We start from the raw sequence: 13,840 nt of genomic DNA on the forward strand, positions 1-13,840 counted from the left end.
GAGCATCACTCATTAGTGAGAGACAGCAAGATTAGCAAGTGCTATGTTACTAATCAGTATTACATGTATGCACTAATGAGTTATGTATGTATTATCCTGGATTGTACTTATGGAAATCACAATATTGTAACACTATATAAGGTACTGCACAAAGCTTTGTAGTTCAGACAGAGAACCTGATTGCTGAATCCTTGTCTCTCAGTGCTGACACAATAAACACTTTCTTATAATGCTATGGGAATTGGTCATTTAATTCTTTGTGGGAAAGACCAAAGCGATGAAACAAAGATGGTTGAAAAGTCTATTAAATAAGCCAATCAAGCCAGTTTACAGACAATCATATGCAATCCAAAATCTAGGTTCATCTAAGTCACCATAGTAACTTAGATGCATCTAGATTTCAGATAGTAACTTAGATGCACCTAGATTGCGGATTGCATTGAGCTCTTATTGCCATTATGTGCTGCCTGTATCACACCTTTATTGACATCAAGTGGAGTCTTATTGCTCCTGTTGCCTCAGTTTTGGCTGCTACCCAGACGCCTGATGAAGGCTCTGACCGAAACACAGTCTATGTAGAATCCCATGCTACAGTGATTGTCTGTAATCCGGCTTGATTGGCTTATTTAATAAAGGCTTTTCAACCATCTTTGTTTCATCGCCTTGGTCTTTCCCACCCTGTGACCTGCTCATTTAATTCTTTATCAGTGTTGGTGGATGGGAATCTGGAGACTTTAAACTGGACTGTTTCGAGTTGCCCAGAGATACCAGTTACCACCTGATGCCAGGTAAGGTTATTTTACTGAATGCGGTGCTGTGTAAGGCTGTGTTTTCTCTATGGTCCCTTCAATGCTTTTTGATCTCATTTTTTTCTCTTGTGAGTACAAAGCCCACATAGCATTATAGAAACTTTGAAGGTGGTTTATTTAACTGAATAATTTGGCCAAATACCATCTGCTTGCACTCTTGTTTACTTCCATCTTACAGCTGGGAATTTCTCTGTTCTAATGTCAGGGTTTCCCTCTCAGTGTTGATTTCGGGATTATCCTTTGGGATTCTCAAGACCCCTCTGAGTGACACCCCTCTTTCCTGGTTGAGGGGCTCCCTGTTCTGTCCCATCGATGTCTAATTGTTCTTTCAGATTCCAGTAGATCAGTGCAACTCTTACTTTAATACAATTTAAATTATATATTTTAGACAACAGAATGTGAAAACTGCACAAGGGTATGAAGACTTTTACAAGGCACAAATTTGTTTATATTATTCTTTCAAAACATTTTTAGTTGAGCTTCTATCATATATTTGTACAACAAATTTTGCCCAACTTTTCAAATTGACAGCTTTTGTGAAAGCTCGCCTTATAATCTAGCTTTAATTTATTTCAAATCGTTGCTGTGGTAAATTTTGTCAAATTACTTAGGGCCTTGAAGTCACATTAAGGGGCAAATAACGCAGCTTGACAACTTCCCTCTCAGTACCACTATTTATACACAAAGAAAACCCTGAGTGATACTGCTCTTTTTTGTATGTGGTTTTTAGTAAAATTGCTGTTCCTCCTGCTGTACGTGCTGCTGGATATATATTTTCCCCTCTGGCATCCCTTATCTAACCTACATACCCTATAGAATTAACCTTGGCACCATCACATACTCATTTACTAAGCTTTTTTTAATGCAGGCTTTTCTGGGGGCTGAATAACCCTGTATACCTTTATAACTATGTTTGTTCCAAGGGTTCTCACTTCTACCTCATATCATACTTACAGTTTTCATGCTGTTTCACAAACACTGGGGCCACTTTCTTGCATCCTACACAGTAACTTCAATTGGAACTTTTATTGCTTGACAAGAAAGGCCAGAATACCATTTCCTTAATATTATGGGACAAACAACCAGGCACACCCTGGAGTTTAAATGATGATTTTCAGTACCACACATATAAAATCTATACTATAGGGCATGATACTATTAACTGCCATTGAGTTTTCAACCTCCTGCTTGAGGTTCACATTGGTGTTCACATTGGTGTTTATAAAGTCAGCAGCCACTGTAATTCATCATAACTTTCTTTCCGAATAGTATACAGAGATTCAAAGTCCCAGGCACAATAACGAGATTCTTCTAATTTTCACAACCTTTACCCTGGGAGATGGTATGTAAATTGCATATCTAATGAGAAGAGAGATTTTAAGAGAACAGAAGATGGGAAAGGCAAAGCACTGGGGTGGGGGGGGGGGGGGGGAGGGAGTGCATAAGCCTTAGATCCACAGAAAAGATCATTTGGCAAATAACTTTTCATAATAAATAATGCACAGCAGTGTGTATGTGATTAATTTATATTTACATAAACTAAAGAACTTTGTTTGACCAAGATCAATAAACACCCATCCCCACCAATATGACTTCCTGAAACAAAATACAATCACTGTTTTGTTAGTTTGTAAATGTAGGTACAGAATTTGAAAGCAAGCAAGAGGCTCCTTAGTTCCCCACGCCGAGCACAGTCCTGGCTCCAAGGCTGCTCAGAGAGAGGCTGCAAGGCAAAAACTGCAGTTGGATTAATTTGCTGATGATTGAAAGAAAAATGAAAGTTATACGATTTTCCTTTGCTACTCTAGCTTGCCAATTACAGAACTGTAATCACTTATTTCTTTCCAAGGATATGAAGCATACAAATTGAAAAACCAATGTAATGAAAAAAAAAAAACCAAAAAAAAAACCCCAGCATGCACTATTTAAGAATCAATCAACTTGAAACAAAGAAGGGAAAATGCAAAATCATAGAAACAATGTTTTGGAAATGTGCACAGACCCACTCTATCGTTTGCTACAGCAATGCTTGTTAATTTGGAATTAGTTCAAATTAAACATGCAGAAAAAATGTGTGTAACGTTTACTAATCAACTCAGTAATATATTTGATTTACAAATAAGTATCTTTAAATATTATTGCCAACTATATACTGTTAGCATTAACTTTTCTCATAACTGTCATCTACTGAACTTAAGTTGCTTGTTGACAATATGGCATACAGCAAAGTCCAGGAAGAATATGGACAATGGCAGTTGCTGTATGCTTGCATGTAAATCAAGAAATTTAATACTAAATTGTCAATGGCACATTTAATATCTCAACTTATGCATCAGACAGTGTTAATTCTTGTTCTATCTTTTTCCTCATATATGGAATGCTCTAGCAATTATTTTCAATAATGGTTTTAAAGATTGGATCATGTAAGAATGGGACACTTTCTTCAGCTAAAAGCAGAAAAAAGGGACATTGATGATCAAACTGAACTGTATTGTATAAGCTGGATATATGTATAAGCTGGACATGTAACAAATGGATCGGAGTGTTCCGTTTGAACAAACATTCAAAAGAGGTGGAAAGAATGGCTACTGGCTCTGTGACAGGAGATTCAATCTTCATAAAACCTGCAAGAGAGGGGAGGAAAAAAAAAAAAAAAACAAAGCGACACAAATGCTTCCTACAAAGGAACAGAGCAGATCACAGCTGGAAGGAAGGCAAACCTTTTAATCAGGTCCTTGAAATACAAGCTGCAGGAAGCTAGAACATTTTGGTGGACTTCAAACTCTTTGCCTTCAACAATAATTTTCAGGTCTGTAAACTCTTTCACTGTGCGCTGCTGGTTCAGCTCCTTCAACATTTCTGCAGAACAGAGAAGACAGACATTGCCAGGGTTCCAATTAAGAGTTTTCATCAAGTAGAGAATTAGGAAAACAGTCGATAATGTTGGCAAGAGTGGATCAAACACTGACAAGTAGGAGAGGTGTCACGGACAAAATGCACAAAAAAATAAAATAAGCAGGAGCCGGTAGGTCTAACGACTAAAAAGAATAAAAAGGAAAGAAAAAAAATCCTAAATTTGGAAGGGTTAAAAAAAGATATTTCAGCATTGACAAATCAGAAACATATAATGCATTGTCACAGAAAAGTTAAAAATAATTTGTTAAAATGGAAAATGTAGCTATGTAGTTTTCTCCAAATGCATATGACTTTTGAATGTATTTGATCAATAGTAAGTAAAATGTGACAGTATGTGAACTGGATATGGTTCAAAGGAATCAAATCACAAGACCTGCAGGAACAATATATCCTAAATGCATACATATTACGGGTAGGAGAATAGTCAGTGACAAAATGTGAAGCATAATGGCAGAAAAATATTATTTAACTTGTCATTACTTCCAATAACAAGTGAAAGCACACATTAAGTGTTATTTTCATCGCCTAAAAAGATGACAATGAAATTACTATGAACAGAAATTAAATAGCAAAAGGGCTTCAAGTTCTTTGGCACTCTTTCCTTCTGGCACTATTTCCTTTGCCACTCTGAAGACCTCTTGTTTCATTCAGAAGTTCAGTTAGCTTTATTTTTTTTTTACACAATAATTTCCTCCACCGCATCATAAAGAATGCCAGAAATAACCTTGTGAATTATTTGCAACCATCAGTAGGACCTACCTGATGCACCATTCCCTGTCACCCGCCAAATCTCCATTCAGAGCAGAGGAAAGCTGCAGGATACATTTCGTTTCGTACTTCTAAAGTGATTCTGCCACCAAGAACAATTGGCAAGACAATTTCCATGCTCAACAGTGAAAGATATTTTGCACTACATATTTAAATCAGTATCAAAAACACATGTTTGTTACTAGAAGAAATAAAACCTCTATTGTGAAGCCTTTATTCAAAAAATGTCAGCTGCTCGAGTTCTTTATACTTGTGGAAATAAAAAAAGAAATGAACTGTGGTAAATCATCATTTAAGAAAATCAAATTAAATATAGGTTTTGCACTTGTTTGTTTTGCAATAGGTCAGGATCCTTAGCTTGTACTGCATCAAGTAAATAATTTGTCAACATCTACTCAGCATCATACTCTTCTCTGAACTGTAGACACAGTCTTATATATTTGTCTACTGTCTCACTACAGGCAGTCTCTGGACAAAGTCTGAGAAAAATTGGCAGCATGTGGTGTTAAGAAAGTAAAATTAAATTTACACATCTTAGAAGGAAATGAGAGAGAGAAAAGCATAAAAGGAAATTTCAGAACTAGATGTTCTACCCAGGTAAACAAACACAACATCCACATTTGAAACTAGCTAGCTTATAATGGAAACAAAGTAGTACCTGGGAGGCTAATTATGCAGGGCTGAAATAGGTCAGCCTTCTCTTGAGAATGAACACATCATTATACATATAGCCTTGAAAGGAAGAACAGGCTTGGGTCACACCCATAACAGAGGAAATAGGATTGACAATTGACAGAGAGCATGCATGTACATCTGCTTTTTTAACAGGGCAGTGGTTCCTAAACCTTCCTCCAGGACCAGATTTGGGAACCACTGACTTAGGGGCTGATATTCAGACCATGGGAGGGAGCCCAGCTAACTCCTGTAGTTGGAGGTCAGCCCAGACAATCCTGGGTCGTTCCGGTGACTGGCATTGAATATCCAGTTTATTTTTAGCCAGTTAAAGTTAACCAGATAAGTTGATATTAAAAGATAGCCGGTTAACTTTAAACTGGCTAAAGATATACCAGCTATTTAAGCAGCCCAATTTGGCCGCTTACAATAGCCGGATATGAATTGAATATTCAGGGATAGGTGGCTGTATCGTGCAATATAGCCGGTTATATCCTAGGTGCTAACCCAGAATATTCAACAGGGATAATCCCGCAGAATATTGTCAGATAGCTGGTTAAGTGCAATTTAACCGGCCAGGTGCCATTCCTGGCCAGTTAAATGGTTTGGAATATTTTTTTTTTGGGGGGGGGGGGGGGGGGGTGGCGGAGGTCAGGGTTTGATATTCAGTATAATCACAGTAAAAGTTAACCATATTCCCTTTAACTACTTATTTTACTCATATAGTCAGTGGCACTTTAAACAGATAAGTGCCACATGACACACCAACACTGCTCCCTCTGAACTGTGTGGCTATGCACCTTTTGGTAAGAGGCCACACAGTTCTGGCCTACTATGCAGCCAGTGCACAGGGACCTGCTCCGCTGTTCCTGTTTTCCCAAACCAGCAACAGCAGCGCCAAAACAAAATACAGCCGTCGCGGGACATCACCGTACATACGTACGGCTGCTGGTCCACCCTCTCCAATGTCATTACTTGTTCCAGGGGCAGAGCCAGCAGTTGGAATGTACAGTGCTGCTGCTGCTGCTGGTTTGGGGTAGACACTGGATGGAAGAGGGGAGAGGAGGAGAGAGTGGCAGGCAGATGCTGGATGAAAGAGCCAAGAAGAGAGGAGGCAGATGCTGGAAGGAAGTGAGGAGAGAGGAGGCAGATGCTGGAATAACAAGGGGAAGAGAGGTCACATGCTGTATGGAAAAGGGGCAAGGGATTTGATATACTGCATTTCTTTGTTACAATCAAAGCATTTTACATATTATATATATAGGCATTTTTTTCAACTCCTAAGGTGCTCACACTAATTGTTTCTTTTGTACCTGGGGCAATGGAGGGTCAAGTGAAGAAGGCACATTCTGGATAGAAGAGGGAATAGAGGAGACAGACATTGGATGAAAGGAGGGAGGAAACAAGGTAGACGCTTAATGAAAGAGAGCAGAGAAAGAGGGCAGACACTGAATGGAAGGGGAATAAAGAAAAGGGCAGACACTGGATGGAAGGGGAATAAAGAAAAGGGCAGATGCTGGATGGAAGGGGAATAAAGAAAAGGGCAGATGCTGGATGGAAGAGGGAAAAAGGGCAGATGCTGGATGGGGGAGGAGAGGCCAATTAACTAGAGTTAGTGAGAGACTGGGGAATAAGAAGTGAAATAGGAGAGCCAGGGTGAGGGAAAGAGGTGGCAAGTTGTAGGTAAACACAGTAAAATGAGGGAAATTACGGACTGGATAGTAAAAAAGAATTAAATCTGGACAGAGGAAGAACATAAATTGAAGAAAGATGAAAGGAAAAGGAGGGAAATGATAAATGGACAGGAAATACTGTCAAGGTTATTGAGAGAAGATGAGGAAAGCATAAACCAGAGACTGGGACCAACACAACTGAAAGGAGGAAGAGAGGGGGAGAGATGCTGGACCTTGGGTGAGGGATGCAGAGGAAAGAGAGAGCAACAGACCTGGAAGCAAAGGGGATGTGGAGAAATCTTGGACCTGGGGTGGGGGAAACAGAGGGAAGAGAAAGACTGGCCCAGCATCTTTTCCCCAGTCCTTGTGGAGTAGACAGAGATGCTGGACCAAAGGGGTTGGGGTAAAGGAGAAAAGGAGAAGCTGGACATGGGAAGGGACAGGGACACAGAACAAATACGAGCATGGAGGGAACCTAGACACAGGAACACAGAGGGACAATGCTGAACACAAAGAGAGGGATAGGGACAAAGAAGGGATGATGATAAATATGAGGGGAGGATAGGGGCACTAGAGGGCATACACAAAACATGGGGAGAATATAGGGACAAGATGGATAAGGGATGTAGAGGAAAGATAGATGGTAGACACAGAGAGAAGAAATATCAAAAGGACAGGAGATACTGGAAAAGGAGTTAAGAAATAGAGAAAAACAGAAAAGCGACACTGAGTAAAGCAATGCCCAGAAAACAAAAGGTTAAAAAAAAGTATTTTTTCAGAATGTATTAGTTTTAAGCTTTATGAAATGTGTATCTTTGGTATCTTGCATTTCAATTTCAATTATAACAGGTTTTCTAGATAGGTCTGGACTTTATTTATTTTTTACTAGAGCTCTACAGGGGTTCACCCTCCCCCTCCCCTGGGTACCCTCTTTCTTTGGGAGAGATGTTGTTTTAGGGGAGCACATTCAGTCCTAGATATGCATCTGGGAAAAAGGAAAAAAAACTGCGGGGCCACAGTCTCTGTGGGTGTGACTACTAGCACTGTAGTCCCACCCCCTCTGAAGTCAACTTCCTGTTTCCAAGACGGCGAGACCTGGCAGGCACACACACGTATGTAATGGATGGAGACACGGGATGGGAGAGAGAGAGAGAGAGGATGGGTGTTGGGAGGGCCAGGGTGAGGGAAAAGATGGAAACATGTAGGTAGATGCAGTAAAAAGAGAAATTGAAAACAAAATCTGGACAGACAGGTAGAAAATAAATGGTAGAAACTGAAAGGGCAAGATCAATGCTGGAGATGGATGCAATGAAGGAAGTGAAAAAGACAGGAGAGGAAAAATGACAAAATGGTCAAGAAACCCTGGCAAGAGAGTTAAGGGAAGGCAAAGAAAGGAGAAACCAGAGACTGGAATCAACACGAATACAAAAATTAAATGACTAGATCACACTGGTAGAAAAAAGAATTTTGGTGCCAATATTCAGCCATCATCAGTGAACGTTTTGCTCAATGTCGATGGCATTATTCCCTGATATTCAAAGCTGGACCTGTGCGGGCTTTGGATTTGAATATCTGGTTATTTTTAAGCCAGTTAACATACAGCCGCTTAAATTGATATTCATCACTTTAAGCAGCCATGGGTTACCACATAACAATAGGACATATGCGGTCCCATTTATGTGTTAACCCTGGCCACTTAAGTGCTGAATATCAGCACTTACGCAGCCTCTTGCTGACTCCGCCCCCGGAATGCCCCCAAGATAGGCAGCTTTGTGTTTGGAGCTAACCACAATATTTTGCGGCACTTAGCTGGTTATTATACTCTAAAGGTTAATAAATAAAAATAAAACAAATGTGCAGACAAAAATTAAACTGAACCCTTAAGCCAATAGACTCTGCATACAATGCAGTACCACAGAAAGAGAAACAGTGATATGTGTTCCCCTGTACTGTGAAAAATATAATAGCAGGTGTAAATTACAAACAGTACATTACAAATTAAATATAAATAAAAAATGGAAAATAAGGTGATAGCTTTCTATTGGACTAAGTTAATACATTTTTCATTTAGATTTCAGAAGCCAAACTTCCTTCCTCTGGATAGGACAATACACCATATTTAATTTGTAATGCAGTACTTGGAATGTGTCAGGTTTTGAAATTTACACCTGCTATCTTTATATTTTGCACAGTATAGGGCAGTGTTTCATAAGTCCAGTCTTGGAGGTTTTCAGGATATCCACAATGAATATGCATGAAAGAGATCTGCATATAACGGAGGCAGTGTATGCAAATCAAGTTCATGCATATTCATTGTGGATATCCTGAAAACCTGACTCACAAAGGGGGTACTCCCAAGACTGGATTTGGAAACACTGGTATAGGAGAACACATGCTACTGTTTCTCTGGTGGTGTATTGTGTGCAAAGTTTGACTTCTTGGGAGTTTGGTTTAATTTTTGTCTACATATGTCTATTTTTAGTTTTTTGTTACTTATTCTACATTTGGTGAGAGTCTGTCTGTGTTCAGCATGTGTGGAAGAGACCAGATATTATGTTAATACTGAATGTCTGTGCTGGATCAATCAGTACTGATCTGGTTTGTTTAGTTTTTGATAGATGTATTGATGTTCTAGTGCTTACCACAATGTTTATGGTGCAGCTTTTTCTTAGGCAGGCCCTTCTTGTATGACTCCTGGAAATTAGTGCCATTATGGTAGGGTACAATTGCTCTATAATTCCTGAGTGACATTTATTTTATTTATTGGGTTTTATTCACCACTGTTATGAAGAGATGCAGCCCAAGGAGGTGTTCAGCAGGTACAGCTTGACAAAATCTACAAATTTTGTTAAAAGGATAAACAGTAATTGGAACAAAAAAAAAAAGCATGACGACAATCAGTGAGGAAAACCTGGAGATGGTAATTTGAATCCTGGTAATAGGACAAACATGAAACAGTATCAGAAATACATGTTTGTCTTACAATATTGTTATAAGTTTATATCAGAAATATGATAAATGCCAGTAGAATACAAATGATGTCTTGGTAGGTAGTATCGAAGACCAATCACAAGTATAGCACAGATATGATACAATGTCAGAGCAATACAAATGAAACACCTTAATAGGCACACATTAGAATATTCAAACAGATATGATGCTAACGCTGTATATACAATACAAGGAAACATCTTAATAGGTTAGGCAAGGGGGCAAGTGCAGTTGAGAAATATAGACAGGCCAAACTGAAGTCAAATTGAAGGGCTTAATCCAAAACCCTCTAAGTATGGACTTAGAGGTTCTGGAAATAAGCCCTTCAATTATAAGTATGGTTGGATAAGATGTGAGGAAAAAGTCTAAGTTACATGTCAGGCGTATTTTCAAAGCACTTAGACTTACAAAGTTACATAGTAACCTATGGAACTTTGTAAGTCTAAGTGCTTTGAAAATGAACCCCATGGTGTGCAGTAAATTAGCACAAGGTGGAGTAAGTGGATAGTCAATCACTGCATGTACTGTATTAAAGGCTTGGGAAGAGAGCCAGGCTTTCACCTGATTCCTGAAGTAGAGGTAGTCTTGAGTTTGGCAAAGCCCCTCTGGGAGTCAGTTCCAGAATGTGGTGGCTACTACCGAGAAGGCTCACTGTTGGATATTCAATTTCTTCTGATGAGGGTAGGGTATAGATAGTGATGCTCCTTGACAGGCTAACTTATTCTGGATGACTTGGCAGATCTCCAGCTCTAACAGCTAGGTCTCTCCAATCAAAACATGTGCTTGTATAGTCATCATGCTCACTCAAACTTACTGTCACCACACCCACAGCTAGATTACACTTTTTCCTGCTACTTCTGTAAAGGTAAAATGGGGATGGGGTGGGGGACAGGCCCTGAATAAAAAATGGGGAAGGAGGGGGCAGGGAAATTGAATAGAATTTTAGGAAGGTCAAAAGTAAATTGGGGTTCATGGTAGGGGGCCACAAGTATATGTTTGCTTAGGGCCCAATATAATGTTTATCTGGCCCTGAATATGGGGTGTACTACACAGGGCAGACATTTACTCCACACAGGCTTGCATTATCTGCCAATACATGTAATGTGGGTCTCAGCACTGCCCCATACCAAAAGAAAACAAAAGTATGTGGTCAGAGAACCCCCCTCCCTCATTCAATCCCACCCTAATGGAAGGCCCTATACTCTGATCAGAACAGCTCTGACTCAAGACCCCCCTAAGCCAAAGGCCTTCATCTGGAGCAAAGCCCTTCCCTGACCCACCCACCCCCAAAAAATCAAAATAGAACAGTCCCCTGCTCCCCCCCCCCCATCACTTACCCCAGAAATCCCTAGTAGGTAGTGTTTGGGGCAGGGGCAGTCCTCCTCCACACCTGCTGTGGCTAACTCCTTACAAGGAAGGAAGCCCCCTAAAAATAGTACCATGAGACTACAATGAGTGGTAGTGGTGGCCATTTTGAATCCCAGAACTGGGCAGGGCAGGAGTGGCGAGAGAACACTCCCACCGCAGCTCATTAGACTACCAAAAGCCACTTCCTGGTAAATCTCAGAGGCTGTAGAGGAGGATTTCCTTGCCATGTTGTGGGTGGAGTCTTGAGTTGAGGTAGAGTATCTAGCAGCAAGGGGGACTGGGAAAGTGATCAGGGGAGGGGATCAAATTGGGGGGGGGGGGGGGGAGAGGGGCTGAGGATCTCTACCAAATTGGTCTGTGGCTGCACTACTAGAGTCATAACTTTTATGTGGTTTTACAATACTGTGGTTACAATGAAAGTATGTTAATGTCATATGATTTTTAGACCATTAACTCGAGAAAACAGAGTATCAAAGAGGGAAAAAGTCTTTGTACGTTAGGAGTCTGAATATTGTTGTATTAACAGACTTGCATAACAGCTCTTCTTCATTGGCTAAAAACCCTCCGTTACGTTCCTTTTTCCTCTTAAATATTTTCAATTCAATAATTTATACGTGTTTGACATTCAAAATATTAGGTTTTGTCAAACACATTGAGTATAGCATATATCGTCAAAGTATTGATAAAGTTGCAAAAAAAAAAAAAACACTTAAAAATGTGTCTACTCATGATATCATCATCTGGCAAGGTCCCGTTTTGCCCATCAATTTTGTCGGGCTTTCTTAAGGAAATCCATATCATAGCAACTATGCTATGCTGCTGAATCTGAAAAGCAAACACTGGCATAAGAATCCACAACATAACTTGGTCGCTATTCACGGATTACCAAATATACTGATTTAGTGTTTTTAATTTTTATATTTATTTTTTCAGCCCGGCTTGCCAAAAACTTCTCACCCATTGCAAAACCCATGCTAAATAACTAAATCAGATATCTTCTACTAGTAAAATTAAATACCTCTGTAAACCCCAAAAGTGCTTACTTGTGCAGCACCTTCAACTTCTTTGCTGCTAGTCAAAAGTATTGAAATTGAAACATGGTGCCCGTATTTAAACAGGACGCTCATTAATTCATGACATCATCTGTCATTTAAAATTTAAAGGAATGTTGCCCATTGAATCGCCCTGTTTAAACCTTTAGGTTCTAAGGTTTGTAATTTGAAAATCCATCGTTGCTCCAACTGAAGATGTCTGGCACGATCACCTCCCTCTTATATTGATATTCACTTGATCAATAACAAAACTCTGAAAATGGGTGAAGTCATGTTTAGTGAGGCTGCAGTGTGCAACTAATGAAGATCCAACTTTGGATCTATTTATACATGACTTATGCTCCAACAGCTTTGTATGTAACTTTCTGGTGGTCTTCCCAACATATAGTCTATTGCAAGGACAACACAAGATGTAAACTACGAAGCTGGAATTACAATCCGTGTTAGATTTAATTGAATATTTCTGTTGATCAACTGGACTGATGAATTTGTCACAATCTACAGTTATAGCGCAAGTACTGCATTTGCCACATTTTACATGTCCACAGGATGCCTTAGTTTCTGAATGCCATCTCAACTGTGTTGGATTTAAAATCTCCTTTAGATTTTGACCCCAAGAAAAGGCTAAATGGAGATTGCTACGTACAAACAATGGGTATGATTTCACAATATCCCAATTTTTTAAATTATATTGCCCACCTCTTCCCCTCCTCTACAGAATTCTAATACAAAAATTTCTGTGTCCTCGTCTCTCTCTTCTATGTCAACTGGTGCTCACTTATCCATTAATAAGAGATGTCTCTATCACTAAATTTCGCTGTAGTATAAGCTTTTTTGACTACACATGAAGGATATCCCCATTTATTCAAATCAATAGCCAATTTCTTTTGCAGATTTCTTGAAATCACTCATATTTGTGCAGATCCTTTTAAACCTTAAGAACTGTGAGTATGGTAAACCGTTTTTTAAGGATTTCAGATGACATCTCCTGTATTGTAACAGAGTATTTCTGCCAGTTGGTTTTTTAAATACTGAGGTTTTCCAAGTATCTTGATCCTGTATTGTAACAGAGTATTTCTGTCAGTTGGTCTTTTTAAATACCAAAGTTTTCAAAGTATCTTGATCTCTTAGTATAGTGACATCTAAAAAAAATGGATCTCTGCAAATGTGCAAAGAAATCAGCTATTGATTTGAATTAAGAGAGAGAGAGAGAGATGAGGAGACAAAGTTTTGTATTAAAATTCTTTAGAGGAGTGGAAGAGGTGAGCAATATAATAAAGAAAAATTGGGATATTGTGAACACACACCCATTGTTTGCACGTAGTAATCTCCGTTTAGCCTTTTCTCGGGGCCAAAATCTAAAGGAGATTTTAAGTCCAACACAGTTGAGATGGAATTCAGAAATTAAGGCACCCCGTGGACATGTAAAATGTGGCATTATGCAGTACTAGCGCTATAAGTGTACATTGTGACAAATTCATCAATCCAGTTGATCAACAGAAATATTTAATTAAATCTAACATGGATTGTAATTCCAAGCTTCGTAGTTTATGTCTTATGTTGTCCTTGTAATAAACTATATGTTGGAAAG

At 39.2% G+C, this 13,840-nt stretch overlaps 1 protein-coding gene across 1 annotated transcript in view; it reads right to left on the reverse strand.

The window, feature by feature from the left end:
* KLHL29 (kelch like family member 29) overlaps positions 1-13,840 on the reverse strand; it is a 915,027-nt gene that overhangs the window by 231,476 nt on the left and 669,711 nt on the right. The window contains exon 7 of the mRNA XM_030195140.1: positions 3,530-3,668. Within this exon, the coding sequence (XP_030051000.1) occupies positions 3,530-3,668 (139 nt within the window). The remainder of the gene's footprint in view (positions 1-3,529; positions 3,669-13,840) is intronic.

The sequence above is a fragment of the Microcaecilia unicolor genome, chromosome 3 (assembly GCF_901765095.1).
Source record: "Microcaecilia unicolor chromosome 3, aMicUni1.1, whole genome shotgun sequence".
Classification (NCBI taxonomy): Eukaryota; Metazoa; Chordata; class Amphibia; order Gymnophiona; family Siphonopidae; genus Microcaecilia; species Microcaecilia unicolor.